At 37.6% G+C, this 19,540-nt stretch overlaps 1 protein-coding gene and 2 long non-coding RNA genes across 5 annotated transcripts in view; 2 read left to right on the top strand and 1 right to left on the bottom strand.

Moving 5' to 3' along the window:
* Nucleotides 1-14,204, top strand: part of LOC122521273 (UPF0489 protein C5orf22 homolog) — a 443,816-nt gene extending 429,612 nt beyond the window's left edge. For both annotated transcript variants that reach the window (XM_043641860.1, XM_043641862.1), the window contains 2 exons: nt 12,477-12,695; nt 14,040-14,204. In XM_043641860.1, the coding sequence (XP_043497795.1) occupies nt 12,477-12,695; nt 14,040-14,166 (346 nt within the window). In that variant the 3' untranslated portion in view covers nt 14,167-14,204. The remainder of the gene's footprint in view (nt 1-12,476; nt 12,696-14,039) is intronic.
* On the bottom strand, nt 100-5,727 carry LOC122521277. Of its 2 annotated transcripts, XR_006304720.1 has the most exons (3): nt 4,044-5,727; nt 820-1,035; nt 100-497 (listed from the first exon to the last, which is right to left on the bottom strand). It is a non-coding gene; the product is annotated as an uncharacterized LOC122521277 (long non-coding RNA). The 2 variants fall into 2 exon arrangements; XR_006304719.1 differs by lacking the exon at nt 4,044-5,727 and having other exon boundaries at nt 820-1,785.
* Nucleotides 14,205-16,350: 2,146 nt separating the features above from the next.
* LOC122520655 lies at nt 16,351-18,259 on the top strand. The gene is made up of 2 exons (XR_006304585.1): nt 16,351-17,867; nt 17,956-18,259. It is a non-coding gene; the product is annotated as an uncharacterized LOC122520655 (long non-coding RNA).
* The last annotated feature ends 1,281 nt before the right edge of the window (nt 18,260-19,540 follow it).

A 19,540-nucleotide genomic window follows, 5' to 3' on the forward strand; every position in this document is an offset into this window, starting at 1 on the left:
AAAAATTTATTTATACAAAAAAAAGCTCCATATTAGAATGTAACTTCAAAGTAACTCGGGACTACAGAGGGTTAACCAAAAAATGAAGTTAATATCGTATAAAGATAAATATTACATTATTTATTTTTTCATGCATAAGATCAATTTATAAATTATTACAGCTTTGACAATATTATATCACACTGTCTAACATATATTACATTATATTTAGATGATTTTTTAGAGATGAAAAAAGAGGAAGATAAAAAAAGAAAAAAAATAAAGAAGAAACGTCTGGCATTGAAATAAACGTTATGAATCGTGGAAGCGTTGTTACACCGTCGTTATATTAAAATATGACAATAAGTAAGGTTCACCCATATCTACTCTCTGCCATACCTACCCTCCACTCTCTTTCCTACCTTGCTTCATGCTCGAAACCCCAGTCGTAATTCCACCCTCGTACCCGCGTGCTCTCAGCTTTCCGAGGGCAAAAAATAAAATCCTCGTGATGTCATCTGCAGGTTGGAAAAATTACACACAGCTACGTTAAAAGAACTTTGTAATAAAGATTCGACGAATGACGTATATATTGTATAATACATATGTTTCCTATTTCTTATTTTCTTTTTCGTCGAGTATCAATTTGAAAAAGAAAAATAAATAATAATAATAAGAAGAAGAGAAGAAGAAAAATAATTACAATTGGTCGAATATATTTTTCGAGAGATCAAATTATTATTATAAGATAAAACAAAAGAAAATTAGTATCTTAATTAATAATAGTGATTAAACAAATATAAGACTATCATTTCGAGTTTTCCTTCAAAAGATCCATACCAAAGTAGAAAAAAAAATCAAAAGAGTCTCGAGAGGAAGTCAGGTCGGTTGAATAGCAAGGCGGAACCTGTTACCCGAGGTCAGGGACTAATTACTTGATTACGTAATTGCTTTCCCGCCCCGACGAGTCCTCCGCCACAGAATGTCGTGGCCAATAAACTCCCGGTGATTCACCCTCCACACCGAGCAATCCCTTACCGTATTGTACAGGGCTTTCTGAAAAGACAAAACTTTTTAAACGTCTTCTCTAGCATAAGGAAAAATTTCTTATTCTATTAATATAAATAATATTAGTTTGTAAGAGATATCAAATCCATCCGTATTAACGTATAGAAATGTTTTTCTGAAAGTATATAACAGGATGGATAGAACGTGATGGATTAGATGGTAAATGAAAATAAATGGAGGAAGATGAAAGGTGAGTTGGAATCGAAGGGATATATAGAATCACGTGGATAAAGACGAAAGATGGATAAGGGCACTATATTCTCAGCTTTCTATGCTAAAGGGACTTTCTTCGTAAGGGTAGACCGAGAACTTCTCGACATCGCGACATCGCATATCGAGGTTGCTAACGGCGGAAGGGGATGTATTTATACATAAGCAAGTTTGTAGGAGGTGGAGAATGTAGAAAGAGAGAGAGAGAGAGACAACAGACAGAGAGAGAGAGAGGAAGATAGAAAAAGAGAGAAGGAGGGTTTGTCGTGACGCTCAGTAGGAGGAAGGGAGGGAAGAGGCGATAGTGCTATGGGAGTGTGTTGCCCTGTCTGACGTCGCTCATGGAGCTCGTTAGCGTTGCCCTTGGCAACACCCTTACTTTGTCGAGCCGTGCCCGCTACTCTACCACCATCGCCAAACCACCCATCGTCTTCCAGAACCAGGTGGGTGGGGGTTGCTGGTGTCGAGGGGGTGAGACGTACGTCGCGAGAAAGGAAATATCATATCGAGCGCATGCGTGCACGATTCGCCATTCGCCATCACGTCATGTGTGTGCGTAAGGGTGAGGCCAAGCAGGCCAGACGCGATACAAAGAAAAATTTGGGGATATGCGGGAGGGAGGTGCGGCTGGTAAAAAGAGGAAAGAAAAAGAGAGTAGAGAGGGGTAGAGGAAAGTTAAAAGAGTTCATCGAAAAATGTTCAAATGTAAAACAGTCTAGATGCGTCAAAATAATTTATCCATATTTTTATATTCCATGCCAGATTATGCGAGTGAATGAGGGAGAGAGAGAGAGAGAAAAAGAGATAATTGTTAACTAAAATAATTGCTTCCTCCAGTCTATTAAAAGACTACATAAAATTTGTATCCGTCGTCGAAGTGACACGCTCCCGCCACAAACATCCTCTTGGCAGTCTTTAAATTCAATTGAGACGGATACCGTAGGCTTAGCCAAGAAGTATCTCATCAAATCGAGACGGGTCTTTCGATCCGATCCGATCCTCCGGCATTTCAATTTTATTCGATGATAGGAAAAAGGAGAGACGGACATTGGAATTAATAACAAAGTAATTCTTTATTGCGTTCACAGATAAGACCGGTGATATTAATAATGGCGTCCGCGGGGATTTCATTAAAGAGCACGCAGAGTGCGGACGACGAGGATATGAAGAAAGAGAAAGTAGAAAGGAGAAAGAGAAATCTCCTCCGATGAGGAGGAGAAGGAGGAGGGTTACGCGCGAGAGGAGAGGAGGAAAACGCAGGAAGAAGGAAAAAATAGTGGGGGAAACGCTGCGTAAGCCCAGGCCAGATCCGCTTAGGGGATGTAATTAAAATCGGAAAAATGTGTTTAATGAATATTCATTTGTGCCTCGATCTGCGATATTAAACGGGCTTGGCTTCGCTCTCTTCGTATATTGCTATTCGCCCCTACATCGACGGCACGCGGACGATAAAAAAAAGGAAAGAAGAGAGCTAAAAGGGAAGCGATTGCAGTGATCCGAAACCAACCGAATCGACATTTTTTTCACTCTCCTATGCTTTCGTCCTTTTTTTTCATTTTTTTTCTATTTTACCTACCATTTTCGGCAAAGTTACTACAAATCCTCCTTTTAAAAGCATTACACGATCACGAAAATATTCAATTGAAATTTATGAACATATAGAAATTTCGCGTATCTAGAGCACGGTGAAAACCTTTTCATCGAATTTTCTGAATTCTTCCTCCAAATGTTAATGAATACGACGCGAACGCGATAATCCTTCTAAACGAGGATGAAAATATTTAACTCGTTCAGGCAAACATGATCTCTAAATTTTGTATAATTATTTTACTGTTATTGTCGAAGCAACGAATAAAAGTCTAATGTAAAAAATGTCTTTTGCAAAAAATTACGTTCAAACGCACTGAGCTCGAACATTTGGAACACAACAAAAATTATTTCATCCAAGTATTTTACTCAATGATTGTGTAACATCGTTGGAAATTCAGATAACATTTTTTTTCTTTTATCCTTACTAATGTAAGAAAGAATTCGAATAGTAAATTCGCAATTTCCCTGGAGATTGAGAAGCCACATTCTTCATAACATTTTATCTCTCGTATAAAGTTTTGTTATCCTTGTCTTGCATAAAATCATTCTCTAATTTTCGTTGTTTTCTTTGATAATTTTTTATTTTTTGAATATACTACGATTTCGAACAAATAAAAAATAAGAAGACAAGAGGGGGAAATATTTGCGATGACCTTTGTTGTTATTCTTCTTCTTCCTCTTCCATTCCCTCTTCTTCCCTTTTTTCTTTCTTTTTTTCTTTCTTTTTCTCTACTTCTCTATCTCTTATGAAAACTCACAGCCTACCCTTGTCCCGCTTTTCATGCCCAGAGGGTAGTGGAAGTGGGAAAAGGTGCACGAAACTTTCAAACGAATTTGCATGTCGCTTTCCTAACGATTTCCCCCTTCCAAGAGAGAGCGAGAGAGCGAGAGAAAAAGAGAGAAAAAAAGAAATAAAGAAAGAGAAAGAGAGAGGAAATAAAAGGAAGATAGAAAAAAAGTAAGCCCGCCTTCCATCTCATCCTTCGATAAAAGAAGCGACGGTAAATGTCCCTCCGTCTTCCCCTTCGTTTCTGCACGAGACACTTTGGATAGTGACAAAAAATATGCTTCAAATATATATTTTTTTCACATGTATCATCATTTGAACATAGAAATCTACGGACACTATAGATAGACATGAAAATTGAACAAATATAAGTAGGAAGGAAATTCTTGCGAAAATATAATGTGGCTACCATTCTGACATTTTCTTCCTCTTGCTCGTTTCCTCCTTGTTTTATCTCTCTTTTTTTCTCTCTTTCTTTCACTCTGCTCGGTCACATCCCCTCCGAGATCCATCTAGGTGCGTTTATCTTCCATACCCTATTGATCCGTAAGTGATGGTGTAGGAAGTAGAGGGTGCCAGTGACAGAAGAGAAAGAGGAGATATACGTGGGTGATGAGAAAAAGAAAAGGACAAAAGATGATTCTCAGTGCTAAAGGGAAGGAAAGCTCGCACGATTAGGTCGAAAGAAGAAAAGGGCCAATCTTGTAGGTGGAAGGGAGGAAAGAGGCCCTGAAAAACGGCCTCGCGGAATGAAATAATAATATTAAGATGGATAAGGCGAGGGTGCAGGTTCTTCGGTAGAGTAAGAAGTATAGGATCTTGGGGGTGGGGAGTGAAGGGATGAAACCGACAGAGTCTGACAACGACGCAAGAAGCTTTTTCATCGTTTTCAAAGCACCCTGTGGTTCGAAACTCATTGGCGCCATAGGCATTTTTTTTCTTCTTTGTTTCCACATCTATGATATCAAAGTTCGTAGCACGACTGTCAATCCATAGTTACGAAGATACGAGATCCACTCGTTCAAAGAATCTAAAGTAATCATCATTTTCTCCATTTTAAGCGACCATACGAGAACCCCTATACCAACTGCATACGGGAGAAAGTATTGTTTGCCAATGCCCCAATGCTCCACATCCCCACGATATCACCGGCCATTGCTATAGAAACGGCCATCTTTAAAACACCCTCGCCAATAAAATTGTCCTCGATATCGGCTCGATCCCAGACTCGTTACCAAATCCGAACAAAGTCGAAATTTCTTCGTGGCTTTCCAGCTAAATCCAACCAAGTTCGTAACTTTGAGAATAACACCGCGGTCTTCTTTAAATGCGAGGATCGATTTTGCTCGAAGCTTCGTCCGCACGTAAAAGGAGTGAATCGACCGGCGCTCGCTTAAAAACTGCTTGCTCCGAAAGCAAGGTAGAAGGCTGATAGGTCGAAACGCTCATAAATATAAGAAGAGTGCGGAGGGGTGGGATAATTCCGGTTCTTAATATTCGGCACTCTCTGTTTCTCCTTTCGAAATGGCTTGAGTCCTTGAACTGTGTCCGTGCGTGCAAAAGGCACGCAAAAAATTTCCTTTATACCATTCAACATACGCTCTTCGATTGTCTTACTTAGCTTTGTACTTTTCAAGAGAGCAAAAAAAATTAGGTTGAATTCAAGCTCGAGCACGGAAATGGACCACGTTTCGGAACAAAGTCTGGAACAAAGCCTTTTTTTAGACCTTCTCTTCTTTTTTTCTGTTTTCTAACCGTCAACAAATGATCGGAGTATTTTTCATAAAAAATACTTCTGTACGATCATTTTCACGATAACACAAAAACTGAAAACTGGTTGAATAAAATAGTCGCCGAATATCCCAGAAGAAAACGTACTAAACCTTCTGACATCGTTTAAATAATTTTTTGAATTCACATTTGATGGTAGATAAAAGTGAACGGAGAAACGAACAAGCAAACGTGTAGCGAATATGCACGTTGTTGACTGAAGTTGTAGAGGCAAGTTTGTGAGAACACAAGGCCTCCGCTGACCCACTTCTCCCTCCTGTTCCTTCTGCTTCTCGTTGTTGACTACCGAGGCCTGGATTCATGCCCAGTTTTTATCACGACCTTTTGTTCTAGTCTTACGGTACGTGGTACGACCCCATACGCATACATACCATCACAATGTGTCGTTTTTTCTCCTTTCGGGTTCGGCTCACGCGTAATGGATCCTTTCAAGAACTCACTTTTACCAGTGCTGCCCTCCCAAAAGGTATGCTTCACCCATCCTCGATCCTTTTAATTGTTTTTCTTATAGATGATTTTACAATAGAGATTAATTTCGAAAAAATATATCTATAACAAGGAATTATTTATAAAGATAATGTATAAGAGAGGAACGTATATTATATAAAAATAAATCCATCACATCTCTCTCTCTCTCTCTAATATTTGTTTAATGTCAACCTAACAAAATTACTTTACATTCGTTTGCTTGTACTTGATTTATAATCGTCGAAAAGCAAGTTGGCAAGACACAAGCACGATTTAACCACGTCCCCGAGCTCCCTCGTTATTTCATTTGCATACTTACTCACGCCCGTGTCTGAGAATCTAAACGGAATACTACATCTACGAAAAAAGAACGAAAGACGAGACCCTTCGAACGAATTCTTCTCTCTCTCTCTCTCTCTCTCTTTTCCTTTCTTTTCTTTACTCTATCTTGTCTCACGTATACACTTATACGAGCGCGCCCATCTCTATTCGTACGTGAGCTCGTTAATTCTTGCGAGATCACGTTGCCATCGGATGATCTACGAAAGAAGAACGTTCCAATTCCACATTCGAATGTACCAAAGGCGGGATTTGAATATTAAAAAAAGAATGTATCACAATAGAACAAAATAGTGACAACGGTTACTCTTTTTTATTTTATACTCCATGCAACACATCTCTTTACAAAGAATTTAAATAATCATATTTAAAATTATACTAATAAAAAATCGTTCAGATATGAAATATATTTTACATAGATATAATAAAATTATAATAATTATACAGAGGTTAATAATAGCAGGGAAAAGTAATAGTAAACTCGTCCTCGATCGTTCTTCGTATCGTTTAATCGTCTGTTCGTAGTATTTACTTTTCGTCGCGTCGTTCGTCTATGATTCGATCGTCTCCTCTTTCTTCTTCACTTTTTCGTTTCTTCTACTCTGTTTCCGTTTATTCGTCTATCGTGTATTCGTCTATATGTCTAACGTCTATCTGTCTACACTCTTCTAGATTCGTCCGCTTTCGCCTAACATCTACTTCTATTGTCAAAATTCGACTGTATTCGTCTAATCACTAACGTCTAAAATACTCCTCTAACAAGCATCATCTACTGCATTCCAGCTTTCAAGGTCTTCGTCTAGCGTCCAACATCTTTTGTCGTTTTTCCTGATTTATCAATTATGTGGCGTGATCTTTCGCAAACCAATTATACATCAATACATAAGTCATTCTTACACACACGCTTATCGATTCTCTCACTCGCATACATTCACACTCGTTTATTCCGACATTTTTAGCATGCTATAAATATTTATTTAAACTATATTATTGAGATATTTCGAGTTAATCTGTAATAATTATTCGTAAGAAGCATCGTTTACAATTTCGCATTTATGTGTGCGTATCTCAAGGGTAAACTGACAAAGTGTTTAGCATATTAAAGCCAACCGCCCGCAGAGATTAATACCGTTCGCTTAGAAAACGAGTTTAGGAATACGGTGAGAAGAAGGTGAGTTAATTGGAATGTTAATAAGAGGTACGTTGCCGATCCGCTCGTACAGGAAACTATTTTTAACAATTATTATCGAGTATACTTCTCAACGTGACGCGTGAGAAACGAAATAAAAATGTCATTCAAAATCTTCAGTTTTTCTTTTTATCCAGTGAAAAGAAAATTTGTTGAACGAGAACTCTAATTATTCGTTTCGTTTCACAAATATCCATCGATCCTCAAGTGATAATTACATTAATTTATTTTCCGTACGCCATAGAATTTCTAGATCTATTTCACTAATTATCTTTTTAATGGACGTTCTACGTTGTCTGTCTTTTTCTTTTTTTTTCCCAATCAGCTTTCGACCACGACACTCAACGAAATTATAAAACGAACAGAACGATGAATTGAATTCTTTTACCTCCCTTTACCTCAACGATCGAAGAGTTCGAGAGTCGACGGCTTAAAAGCATAATACATTATTAACTGTTTCTGCGGTCAACTTATCGACGAAATCGAGAAAAAAAGAATAAAAATAGGGAGTAGATCTTATCGCAAGAACAGAAAAAATAAGCGATCAATCGTTCAGAATTATAACTTGTTAACGAAACGAGAGGTCTGCTTGAGTTATTAAAATACTACCACTGAAACTTTATCGAAAGTCACAAGTTTTGAGAAGGTTGAAGGTTTATATCCAACATAACGTTATTGTTAAAAAATGTAAAATGAGATTGTTTGGATAAATAAGGCAACGTAATAAAATGTCTATGTATAAAAATCAATAATCGAACTTTGGTAAACTTGAGAGATACTTGTGAGAAAATAAAACGTTACATTAAAAAACAATTGTTTCCTCCGAGAAGATCATCTAAGGCGAAGAGTAGCAAAAATGGAGCGTGAGAGGGTATGTAGGACGCAGCGAAATGCAAAATAAAGAAAAAGAAAGGGAGAAAGGGCAGACAAGGTAAAGGCGTACATCAAAACGTGGCAACCCTTCGGAATGTCTAATGAAGCGTGTGAACTTCAACCCGTTTCGCGTGTAACCTAATTAAGTCCGGAACGCGCATGCAAATTTTCGCTCAGTGGGACGTGCATAGGTAACCCCATAGCGCGCGTTTTTTCCCTCTCTCCTTTCGCTATCTCAACCGACAACTTGTTTTCATGCACGACGACTTCTCTAACCCGAACACGCTCATTTTCGTGGCTCGACTGTTAATTAATTAAATGCTTGATATCAGTCATTAGATACAAATAGAATTAGTTATCTAGGTACTCGACTATTTTTTCTATTTGCTCGTTTCTTTACAATTATAACTGACTAAAATAATAAAAATATTCAACAATAAAAAATGGAAAAGAAAATATTCCTGGTAGTGATAATTTATTAATGAAAATTTCTCTTTCCAGTTTGATACGGTATATCAATGGCAACAGTGCAACCTGCATCTTTCGGGGTGCGACTGAATGCATCGTATATCAATAATGCTATCGCACGTTCGATGAGGGATGAATATCTATTGATTGGCTTTAGCCACCCTTCAGTGTATCGCGACCATATACCATACCTGCTGCAACCCTAAACACATCCGGACTACCTGCAACTTGTACGTGGCAAATCGTCGTGTTTTCGATGCCACGTGCCTAGGAACAGGTACATCGACCGATACCCAACCCAACTCGATGTTCTTTCTATTTTTCGATTCTCGATACCAATTGATCGATGCATTTGACGTCCCTCATGAAAAATGTATATCTTTTATTAGTCGTATTTTTCTGATTAACAAGATATACCTATCATTAGCCATTGCCAGTTCAAACGGTTCTCATTACCTGTTCGCAAATTTGAAAAACTGTGTTCTAAATGAACATCTTCTTCTTCTTCTTCTTTCTCTTTTTATTAGGACTTTGTCCTGTTATAATAGCTTTTTTTTATTGCTATTTCTAGGAGCGATTTATTATTTTTAACGAGGGTAGGTTGCTAGCCTCACATAATGACAGAAAATTAGAGAAAAAAACACGTTTGACAGATACTTTGGTCTATTAACTGATTATTTGCTTCCGTAGATCGCTATGAATAGACTTTTTCTAAAATCCTATTATTAACGTTTTCATTTGATCTTTATACAGAATTTTTAAAAGTTTATTAATTATCATGATATAAATGAAATTTTCAAAAAGTAAGCTTTCGACGTTACAAAAATTTATATTATAGTCTCAGGAAATATAAGAAACATTCTCGTTATGCTCATATAAATTATGTATAATAACGAAATGTGGTATTGATAAAATTTCAAAAGTCTAACTCCCATTGTATCCGTCATCTCGTTCCAATGAGCACCCTTTACTCAAATTAGTAACTCGATATCGGTGCATTGTCCTTGCACTGTCAGCATGTATACATCAAGAAGTATGCATAGTTACGGTATAAAAGAAGACCTGGCATGAAGGATGAAAAAAAACGATACGTTTTCAATGCAGGATATCTTGTTAATGCTTCGCTCGAACCTCTTCATACAACGGGTGTTTACTTTTTCGTCGGCACGACTTCTCATCGGTTTAAACGACTCCGCCGTGAGAGCCGAAGAGCTAACAAACCGCAAGATGTTATTACCTACCCTTTTTAAAATCCTCAATTTAATAAATGATTTCAATTCCAGACACTTGTGTTTCCTTTTACAAAAATACTCGCTTTACCGTTTGGAGAAAAAAAATATTCGTAATACAATATTTCCACAATGATAATAAATTTATTGTTTTATCAAAATAAAATATTTCTCAAAACTAGATTTAAAAGAGAGTTCAAAAGAACAACAACAAAAAGTACTCGTAATCAAATACGTCGATCGATTATAAATTTATCATTTGATCGAGACAAAAATTTCTCAAAGCTAGATTCAAACGAGAGTTCAAAGCAAGGAGAACCCCCTTAAGCAAATCGTGAGAGAAATGGAAGGAGCTCCCCTAGCATATCCGGATACGTTCCTATCCTGTCAGTCGTATGTCAACCCTCGTTGTTTTTTTGCCGCGCTCTCAATAATTGATCATCTGATTACGATACATTATACCCTCCTTTTTCTACGTTGCCATGCCATCGTAGAGTATTATTCCTGCACCAAGAGAAAGAGAAAGAGTAAGAGAAAGAGAAAAAGAGAAAGAAAGAGGGAGAGGGAGAGAGAGAGAGAGAGAGAGAGAGAGATTGTCGGAGGAAAGGAAAGGGAGAGAAACTTTTTCTTCCGCCTCTCAACGAGGGACGCCATTTGCATATAGGTCCCCTTATCGACAAATACACAGGGGGCGCACTTCCTAATGAGGGCCCCCTCCTCTTTCCTGCCGTTCTCTTTCCTTTATTTTTTTAACGTTGCCCGCCATTGTTCGTAATTCATTCGCCGAGCGACATGGACCAACTTCATCTCTCTTCCTCTCTTCTCCTAATTCTCTTTCTCTCTTTGTCTCTCTCTTCCTCTTTCTTCCTTACGAATGTGTAAGTAACATATGCATGAGTCTATAGAACTTATACATTTTTCTACTCCGTATTCGTTGTTAACGTATCAGAAAAAAAAGGTTGAAAGAGAACGACAGAACCGGTTACAGTAGGAAAATTATGAATTACGATGTCGAGATTTGTTAAGGCAAAAGAATGAAAAAGATTTCATCCTGACATCTGCCTTTCGGGATAAGTGCAAAAAATGTTAACCGTTCAATATCTTTCTATCTTCTTTAGGGCCATATTTAATTAGGATTAAAACACGTGCACGATGAGAAACATGCTTTTCGAAATAATGTTCACTCAAATCTTGTTGCTACCGATAATCCGAGTTAGTCTTGACTGTTTCGTTAAATAAGGAATTTCCAAGTAGGTATCGTTAGGTCGCAGGTATAACTAGATCCCCTTAACGAGCCTATATAGATGGTTCCGATTTCCTAAGAAGGATCTTCAAAAATGAGTAGTTATTTTCTGCGACAAGGTGCATCGGTAGCACAAGCGGCACGAAACGTCTCAAAAATAACAGGTCGAATAAGCAGCGAGACCGGTTTCCTATCCCTGAGAGCGATCGTTACTAAGTTCCTTGCACAACTGTTAGAATAATCTGTGGTGAGAATCGTGAGTCGTGATCCATATACAATATACACGTAGACATATCCGTAGGTATTACGTCCAGCTCGAAGACGAAGGCAGGTGCTCTCTTCCAAGAGAATAATTAATATTCACCGAAGGAAAAGAGGGCAAAAAGAGGAGGATGGTCTCCTCTTATAAACAGTTAACGCGTTAGCGAGCGAAGACCGCTGTGCTTCCACGATGGCACCTGGTTCTTTTTCTTCTGCTTAATTCGATATTTCGAGTATTCCAAGTCCAATTATTTCGAAGGGTGTCGATAATAAACATCACGGAATCATCAAAGAAATTTCTTTTCTTCTTCTTCTTCTTCTTCTGCTTTTTTTCTTTCTTTTTAATTGATCAAATTCGTTTCTCCATCGTCTTTTAAATTCGATCCGATTTATTTTAAAAATGAATCATACTTAATGACTCTCAATAGCTTGCATACAACCAACGAAAAACATAACTCGATCATTACGTTGAATATTTTTGTTATTAGTGGGGCAATATAAATGCACGGAAGTACCCACAGCTGCAGAGAGAACATGGAAAAGTTATGATCAGATAAAGATAAAAGCGGAGGATGGTATAAGTACGTAAAAGAGTCTCGAAAGAAAGAAAGAAAAAGTGATAGGATAGAGAGGGAGGGCAAAGGAATGATACAAATTACAAGCACCCGGAACCGTGCTCGTGTTTGTGTTAACTTTGTTCGCGTGCTTTCAGGAAATGCTTCACAGGACTTTCGCAGTCCCATGTTATCGTTCATACATTTATACATTTTATATCGTTTTTTTCACTCTCTCTATCTCCTTATTTCCCCCTTTATATATTATAAGACATTATATTAATAACACTGTGATGACGTTTACAAGCTGGAAATGTAAAAAGTTGCTGTATTATAACAAAGTACAAATTACTTAAATATATTTATTTGAATAAAGCTCATTCACTCTCTATTTAATTACCTTACATTTTATTATTTTTCATTGCAGATATGAAGCTGTAAATCTCATTTACGAGCAAGTAACCAAAGCATACAAAGATACAGAAATCAATTGGAATTTAATACACGATGCTGGTTGCACTATAGATGACACCGAACTACCACATCATGTTACTTCGCCACACGATCTCCAACGTCTGATAAACATAACATTTACAAACTTCTTAGAGGTTTTACCAGGAGAGCCAACCATCGTTACTATTTCGAGGTAAAAAAACAAATCAATTCAAAATAATCAAATAAAATATCAATTTTCAATTTGTGATAAAGATAAAAATAAAAGATTTTATTCTTTTATGCCAATGCAAGAATTTATTCTTGATCTTGATTAGGCGTAATTTAAAAAAAGAAGTAGTTAAAAAATTTCGGCTGTCGAATATTTTTAAAAAGTGCCAAATTGAACTCCTCGCACCATTCTTTTTACATGGATTTCGACGTTGCAGATGGTACGGAAAAAAAATCTGGGAGGGTTAGAAAGAGAGAAAAGGGAGGTTACACAAATGGTGGGTATGGAAGGGCCGTCCGAAGGGTGGGTACATAGACGTTAGACTACCATCAAGCCCCACCTTCTTCGAAGGTAGGGTGAGGGCTTTATAGGGGTGCACAAAATCAGACCTTGAACCTTTCGGAATTGGTCGACAGATGTCTCTCTTCTTTAAATCGCTTTTTTAGGCGCTAATTATGGCTTTTCTTAAAGGAATCTACACACTTCTAAATGATCCGAACAGTTAGAACAAGATGCAATGATATGCGTAAATATATTCCATGTTAATATGCAATTTTCATCTTTGTATGTATCAATTCTCGTAAATCTCTATTTATTTTCCTATAAATAATAAATTAAAAACGTATATCTAATTGGTAAAACATCTCATATTCTATGACGTCTATACATCTATTTTAACTTTTTTTTATTTCTTTTCTATGCATAGACGACGAAAAAGAATAGGTATCATTAATTTTCATTATCAATCGAATATAAAATTAAAATCGGAACGAAATAATAGTGTTAACAAAAAATTAAAATTAATCAATAAATAAAATTAAGAGTTTGAGAATACTCTCGTAAATGGATACTTGGGTGCCATCTCGCGTCGAAATTAGAGAAATATCACCCTCATTTTCAGAGATGGTAGGAAAAAAAGATCGATTCACCCACTCGGCCCACTTCCAATCCCTCGCCCTTTAACACTTCAAGCTTCCGGTAGAGACGCGGAAACGCCGCCGGATGTCGCCTCTGGACAGCTCCGAGTTTCTCTCACAGTTTTGCCAAGGACCGATTAAACCAGACTGGAGACAAAAAGTGAAAGTGAAAACGACGTAAAAACACGAGTGGTTTATTTTAACGAGTTGTATTATGATCATCGGTACAAGGAGCGATTTTAATTCTTATTCACAAGTTCATTTCACGCTCGTAATACTAAAGAAGAATTATTTGCTCCAAAAATAACAAAATGAACTTAATGTTTTTGACTTAGAGACTTCATATACCTAATACCGTTCATTTTTAAAATCTTAACCAAAACTAACGAAGGTGTTATTTTATTTACAGATCTGTCGAAGACGACTATTGCCCATTAGAAGACATCGATACAATTCAAGAGTCAGTTCTAAATCAACTTGTTAAACACATAAAATCCCCCGTAGATATTCAAGAATATTATGAAAAAAGTAATTAATGATAAAGTATTATGTTATACCACATTATATACATTAAAAACATTACTTTGTAACATTAATGATAAATAAAAAATAAAATTTTCCTACAAAAACTATAAAAAAAGAAAGAAAGATATGACCAATGCGCCTGAGCGTGCATGCGAACGATTCGAGTAAACGAAGAAGAAAGGTCGGAATTGGAAATTACGGAAGACAGTATGCATCTGCAGAGCAAGCTTCCGTGAGGAAGGAGTCTTTGATCTCTGGCTCGATTTACATAAGATCGGTGCCACTGTCCCATTATGGGAGCCGAGCACAATGCCAATGTGAATGTTGGTGTTTTTTTGCATTGAGTATTTCTCTCTTTCTCTTTGCCCCTAGCCTTTCGCTTGCTTCACAACTCCTTGGATTTGCATACCGTGGGCTAGTTTCCCACACGTCGTCGACGACCTTCATCCTCTCCTTCTTCTTCTTTGCCACGTTCTTTGCTCCCATTCTCCCTCTCTCTTTCTCTCCCTCTCTCTCTACGTTGTCGTCGTCTAGCTACCCTTTCACCCGCTGACGACAAAAAGGAACGCGAGACGCAAAAAAAGGAGAGACGTTTCCTTCTTCATCAAGGCGATAGCATTTCCTGGCGAGACTTTTCTCAAGACGGCCGTACCACCTCGTCTTGTTTAGCGTGTTCATTGTCAACGGGATCGTACGAAGCTCGAAAACACTGACGGATATATCTTTGTCTTCTTTCTTTCTTTTTTTATTTCTTCTCTTTTTTCTTGCGTTGGCCGTTCTGTGAGAACGGAAGCGGATATGAAAGAGAGCCTCGCATCGTTCTATTGGATCGCCAAAACGTTTCCAAGTTCACAAGGAAAAAAAACTCGTTCTCTTTGATGCTCGACTTTTAAAAGACTGGACAATCATCATGTGTTACGATCTGTAGTCGTAGACCTACCAAGGTATTTCACCGAAATCCCTTTCAATATTATTCGATCGTAACTAGTTCGTTTGTAAAGAAAAACGATTTGAGAGGAAGAATAGTTAAGTACACGTGTTACGAATTTTGTATTCGTCGTTAAGGGCTCATAATTTAGCTCGTATTCTCGAAAAGAATTTCGTTCTTAAACGAAACGTACATCACAGTAGTATGCAATTCTGCGACGTGTGTACAATTACTTACACATTTAGGGCCGTTCGCCCTAACACGCCTTTAAGGAACGAGGCAATAGCGAATACAAATAAATGTTTAAACGAGCAAGGTGAATGCGGAAGTACGCTCGCAAGAAGAAGGGACGAATTTTGAAGGACCAGGAGAAAAGTTTACGAGCTGGCAGTCTCTGGTAATGACTGTCGTTAACCACCGCAAGGCGCACTCCACCGAGAGCGAATCTTTTGTATGCTAATGACAGGGTGGTCCGATTTCAGTTCCTCCAGTAAAAAAAACTTGGAGGTCAACAGACCCATCGTTCGTCCGAGTTTCGAGTCTTTCTTCGAGTACTATTGACCTCGTATTAAAACCCTTCGACTTTGACAGTCTCTAAATTTATGTAAGAAATCATGTCTCAAATCTTAACGACTCCTTATAAAATCTCGGCCTTATTCTTTTTATTTCTGCACAATCTCTTTTCCTCCAAGCAGAGAAAGTACTCCTCGTATACATTCACTTTCAACGATAAGATGTTTTAACTGCTAACGAGATATCTATTTATAAAATGAAACCTAGGTAAAAAAATTAATTGTTAAGATAGCATGGTAACACGGCTAACAACATCGTGACCACAAACGAAAGTAAATATCGTTTTTCATCGGCCTTACTCTTCTTCGTTTTCATCGCCCTTATACGACCGTTCAAATTTCACTCACCCAACTAACACCGTTCGAATGGGTCGCAAAAGAATTATTCAAAACCAGGGCTGACTGGCAAAAGCACAGCCTGCTACCCTGCTACCGTAATCCCATACCCGTATCCGATTTGCATAAAAGAGAAAAATAAAAAAACTCTCGCTCCAAAGAAAAACAATAGTAAGAGAAAGAGAAAGAGGGAGAGAGAGAGAGAGAGAAATGGTCACGCTCGTGATCGCATTAACCTCGACGAAATTGTAGAAGAAATTGATATTCAATTTTGAAAACGACACATCACAAGAGTTATATATATATATGTACACATTATATATAAATAATCTTAAGGCTTTACTGTGAACCCTTTCGAAGCGCGAACTTTAGGATTATGCGCGTGACAAACAAGATCTTGAATCGACTATGCTAATCAGATAGAAACGGATAGTCGATGTCGTAATACGTCGTTAGTAAAGCCAATTATAGCGCGAAGACTGATTCGCAGCAGGTATTCCTTTTTGGTTCATAGGCCTACCTCGATATAGTCCCGTCTCCCAGAAAAAATCGATATCTAGTAAAAAAGTAACATGGAAAGAACGAGATCGAGGACCCAACGAGATAGACAACGTTATAGGCGGAGACCTTGATAGTCATTGTTCGAAAGCGCTATTTGTATTTATTCGAAGCCTTTGTTCGGACGGCTCGGAAAGCGGGGCTGTAGATGAGAGAAAGCGAGAGAGAAAAAGAAAGAGAAAGAGCAAGTAAGAAGGAGAGGGAAGAATTACTTTGCTAGCTAAAGGGGTGAGGTCCATTAGTTGTTAGGAAACTGTCACGGAGCTTCGATCACCAAAAAAAAAGAAACGCGTGCTTGTCGAAATCGCAGAGAACATTTAATACAACAAGAATGAAATTAAATAGTCGAGTGCTTATAGAAACAAAAAACAATACTGCATATCTTTAATTCTAAATATTATTTTTTCTTTTTATTTTATTAATGTTCACAATGTGAAAGAATGATCGATCAGCTTGAAGAAACACGTTTGACCATACATAAAAATCCAATTCCAGAAAGGTGTTCGCGTGCGATTTGGCCCCACCCCGACGGACCGACGATCGTGTACGCGCGCGTGTGTGAATGCACCTCGTGCATTGGATGCAACTGCAAGTGGTCAGTAGCTCGCAAAACGACTGACCGCTCGGTACATTGGTTCCGCACATCCCGTCGATCTTCCAACATGAAATTCGACTGACACGCTTCCCGAATTTCTGATTACTTCTGATTTCCTACCGAAACAAAAAATCCTCGAAGTAACGCATAACTGAAAGTAATTTACTCGGGTACTCTATTAAAATACGAGTGAGCGAAAAGTGATTTTATTTCGGTGTTTCAAAAATTAAGTGAACCCGATAATGTTCTGCGATCATTTAATTAAAATCGGCAAGAACATGTGAAATTAAATTGGAACGTTGTGAATTTCGAATATTTTACAAATACTGTAATTTCGTATAGCGTACGAATATATTATAAAGCTTAATAATTTGTAGCAAAGAAACCTGTGTGTGATCATTTTAATATGATAATGTGATAAAGTGAATTTTAATAAAATACGAATAAAAAAACTATTGCAAAATAAATTAACGTTCATTCTCGTAAAACTTTAACAAAATTCTTTCCATCGATCTCGACTACTACTTTCTTTAGATTTCACATTCTTCGTCGCCCTGCCCCTCCCGAAGAAAAAAGTTGTTAACTAAAGAAATAAGAAAAAAATAATAAATGAATAAAATAAAATCCATAAGAAATAAGTTTTCGCTCTTGATGCACGATGAAAATAGTACGTTGATAAGAATGAAGATGAAAGAACACAAGGGGAAGGAAAGTGATGAAAAGGTCCGTGTCCTTATTAGATGCAGGGATACGTGTAATTCGTACAGCCGCGCCATATTTTATCATCGTTGCCAGTTACATTATATTTCAGGAAAATGGTCGGTGCACGCGTGACATTGCCGGCGACGGAGAGGATGGTTTATCTCGAATATACAATCCTCGCACCCCTACCAACGCGTGTTCGAGGGTGGTAGGAGGGATAGCTTCGGGTGGATGGAAAAAGAAGGGGAAGAGAAAAAGAGAAAGAAAGGAAAGGAGGGAGAAATAGAGAGGTAGAAAGAAAAAGATAGAGTAGAGGTCGACGAGAAGCCCTCGGTAACCAACGCCCACCGCCAACCACCCCCTACCCTTTAGCTTTTGCGACGTCTATGGAGGGGTGCTCAACTCAGAAGAGGGAAAGAAAGGGGACAAGAGAGAGAGAGAGAGCTCGAAGGCAACCCTACACGAAGTGCGCGAACTAACGAAGTTCTTTCGCTTTTTGCATGGAGCGCGACGGGGAGAAAAAAGCTAGGAGGGGGAGGAAGAGGAGAAGGTGGGAGAGAAAAAGGAGGGAGTCATACCCCATTCCTCTTTCTCCTCTCCTATCCGCTCCTCTTCTCTTCTCTTTTTCCATCGCTCCTCTATTTCTCTTTTACTCTCTCGCACACACTCTTTTTTCTTCCCCTCTTACGTAAACGCGAACCCAAAAGCTGCATATAGTAGGTAATGATGTAGCCCGCTAGATTTCCCGTGGAAAATTACCTACGAACTTGGCCACGGAATCAGGGTAAAAGCGTTCCTTCTCCTTTCTTTTGCCTCTTATTTTCTTTTGAAGTTATACTTTTTTTTTTCTTCTTCCTTTTTATTCTTGTTTTCTTTTCTTTTATTTTCTTTTCTCTTATTTTTTCTTTCCCTTATTTCGATAGAAAAAAATATCAAGAGTCCATTTTCGAGCATTTTTTTCGATAAACTAAAAAAAGTTATAGTGGAAAATGTGTAACTGTTTCTGAAGATTCCTTCGAACAATTTTAGCACTTAGCCATTTTCTAAAAAAAAATAATTCCATGAAAAGCATTCTCTTTCCTTTCATAACCATCTTAATTAAGTGAGTAAACGAGCATCGTTTATCTGATGATAAAATACCGACAATTGTATACATTTATGAAAATATACATATACTTTGTTATATCTCACGATACACTAATCTTGCGAGAAAATAAACAAGAGTTTTTATGTCCTTTAAAAACCGAGCACGGTCGTTTCTTCGAAGAAGAAGATAAAAAGATAGTTTATGTAATGAATAAGTTTGTAATTAACAAAGCATATAAATCGAACTAGAATCGAAGAAACCTCCTCCTCGTTAAAAGAATAACTTGATGTTTATTAAGAAAAATAAATTTCTTCCAACAACAAGAGCAATACACGAAAACTCTGTAAATCCTATCGTAAAGAAAACAACCGATAACTCGTTTCATGTTTTTTTTTACATTCTCCTTTTTTCACTCTAGTAGAAACAGACATAGTTAAATTGAAAATGAACAAGCAAGAAAGAGGGAGAATGAGAAAGAGAGTATAAACGGAGCCAAACTTTGCATTGTTACGGAATCAAGTGTCGCATTCATCGACTGCATTCACGGACAATCTTGAACTTTTAATTTGAGTTTGAGAATTCATTAAGGACACTACTTTGTGTACCG

Source organism: Polistes fuscatus, unplaced genomic scaffold (assembly GCF_010416935.1).
Source record: "Polistes fuscatus isolate 324 unplaced genomic scaffold, CU_Pfus_HIC Scaffold4, whole genome shotgun sequence".
NCBI lineage: Eukaryota > Metazoa > Arthropoda > Insecta > Hymenoptera > Vespidae > Polistes > Polistes fuscatus.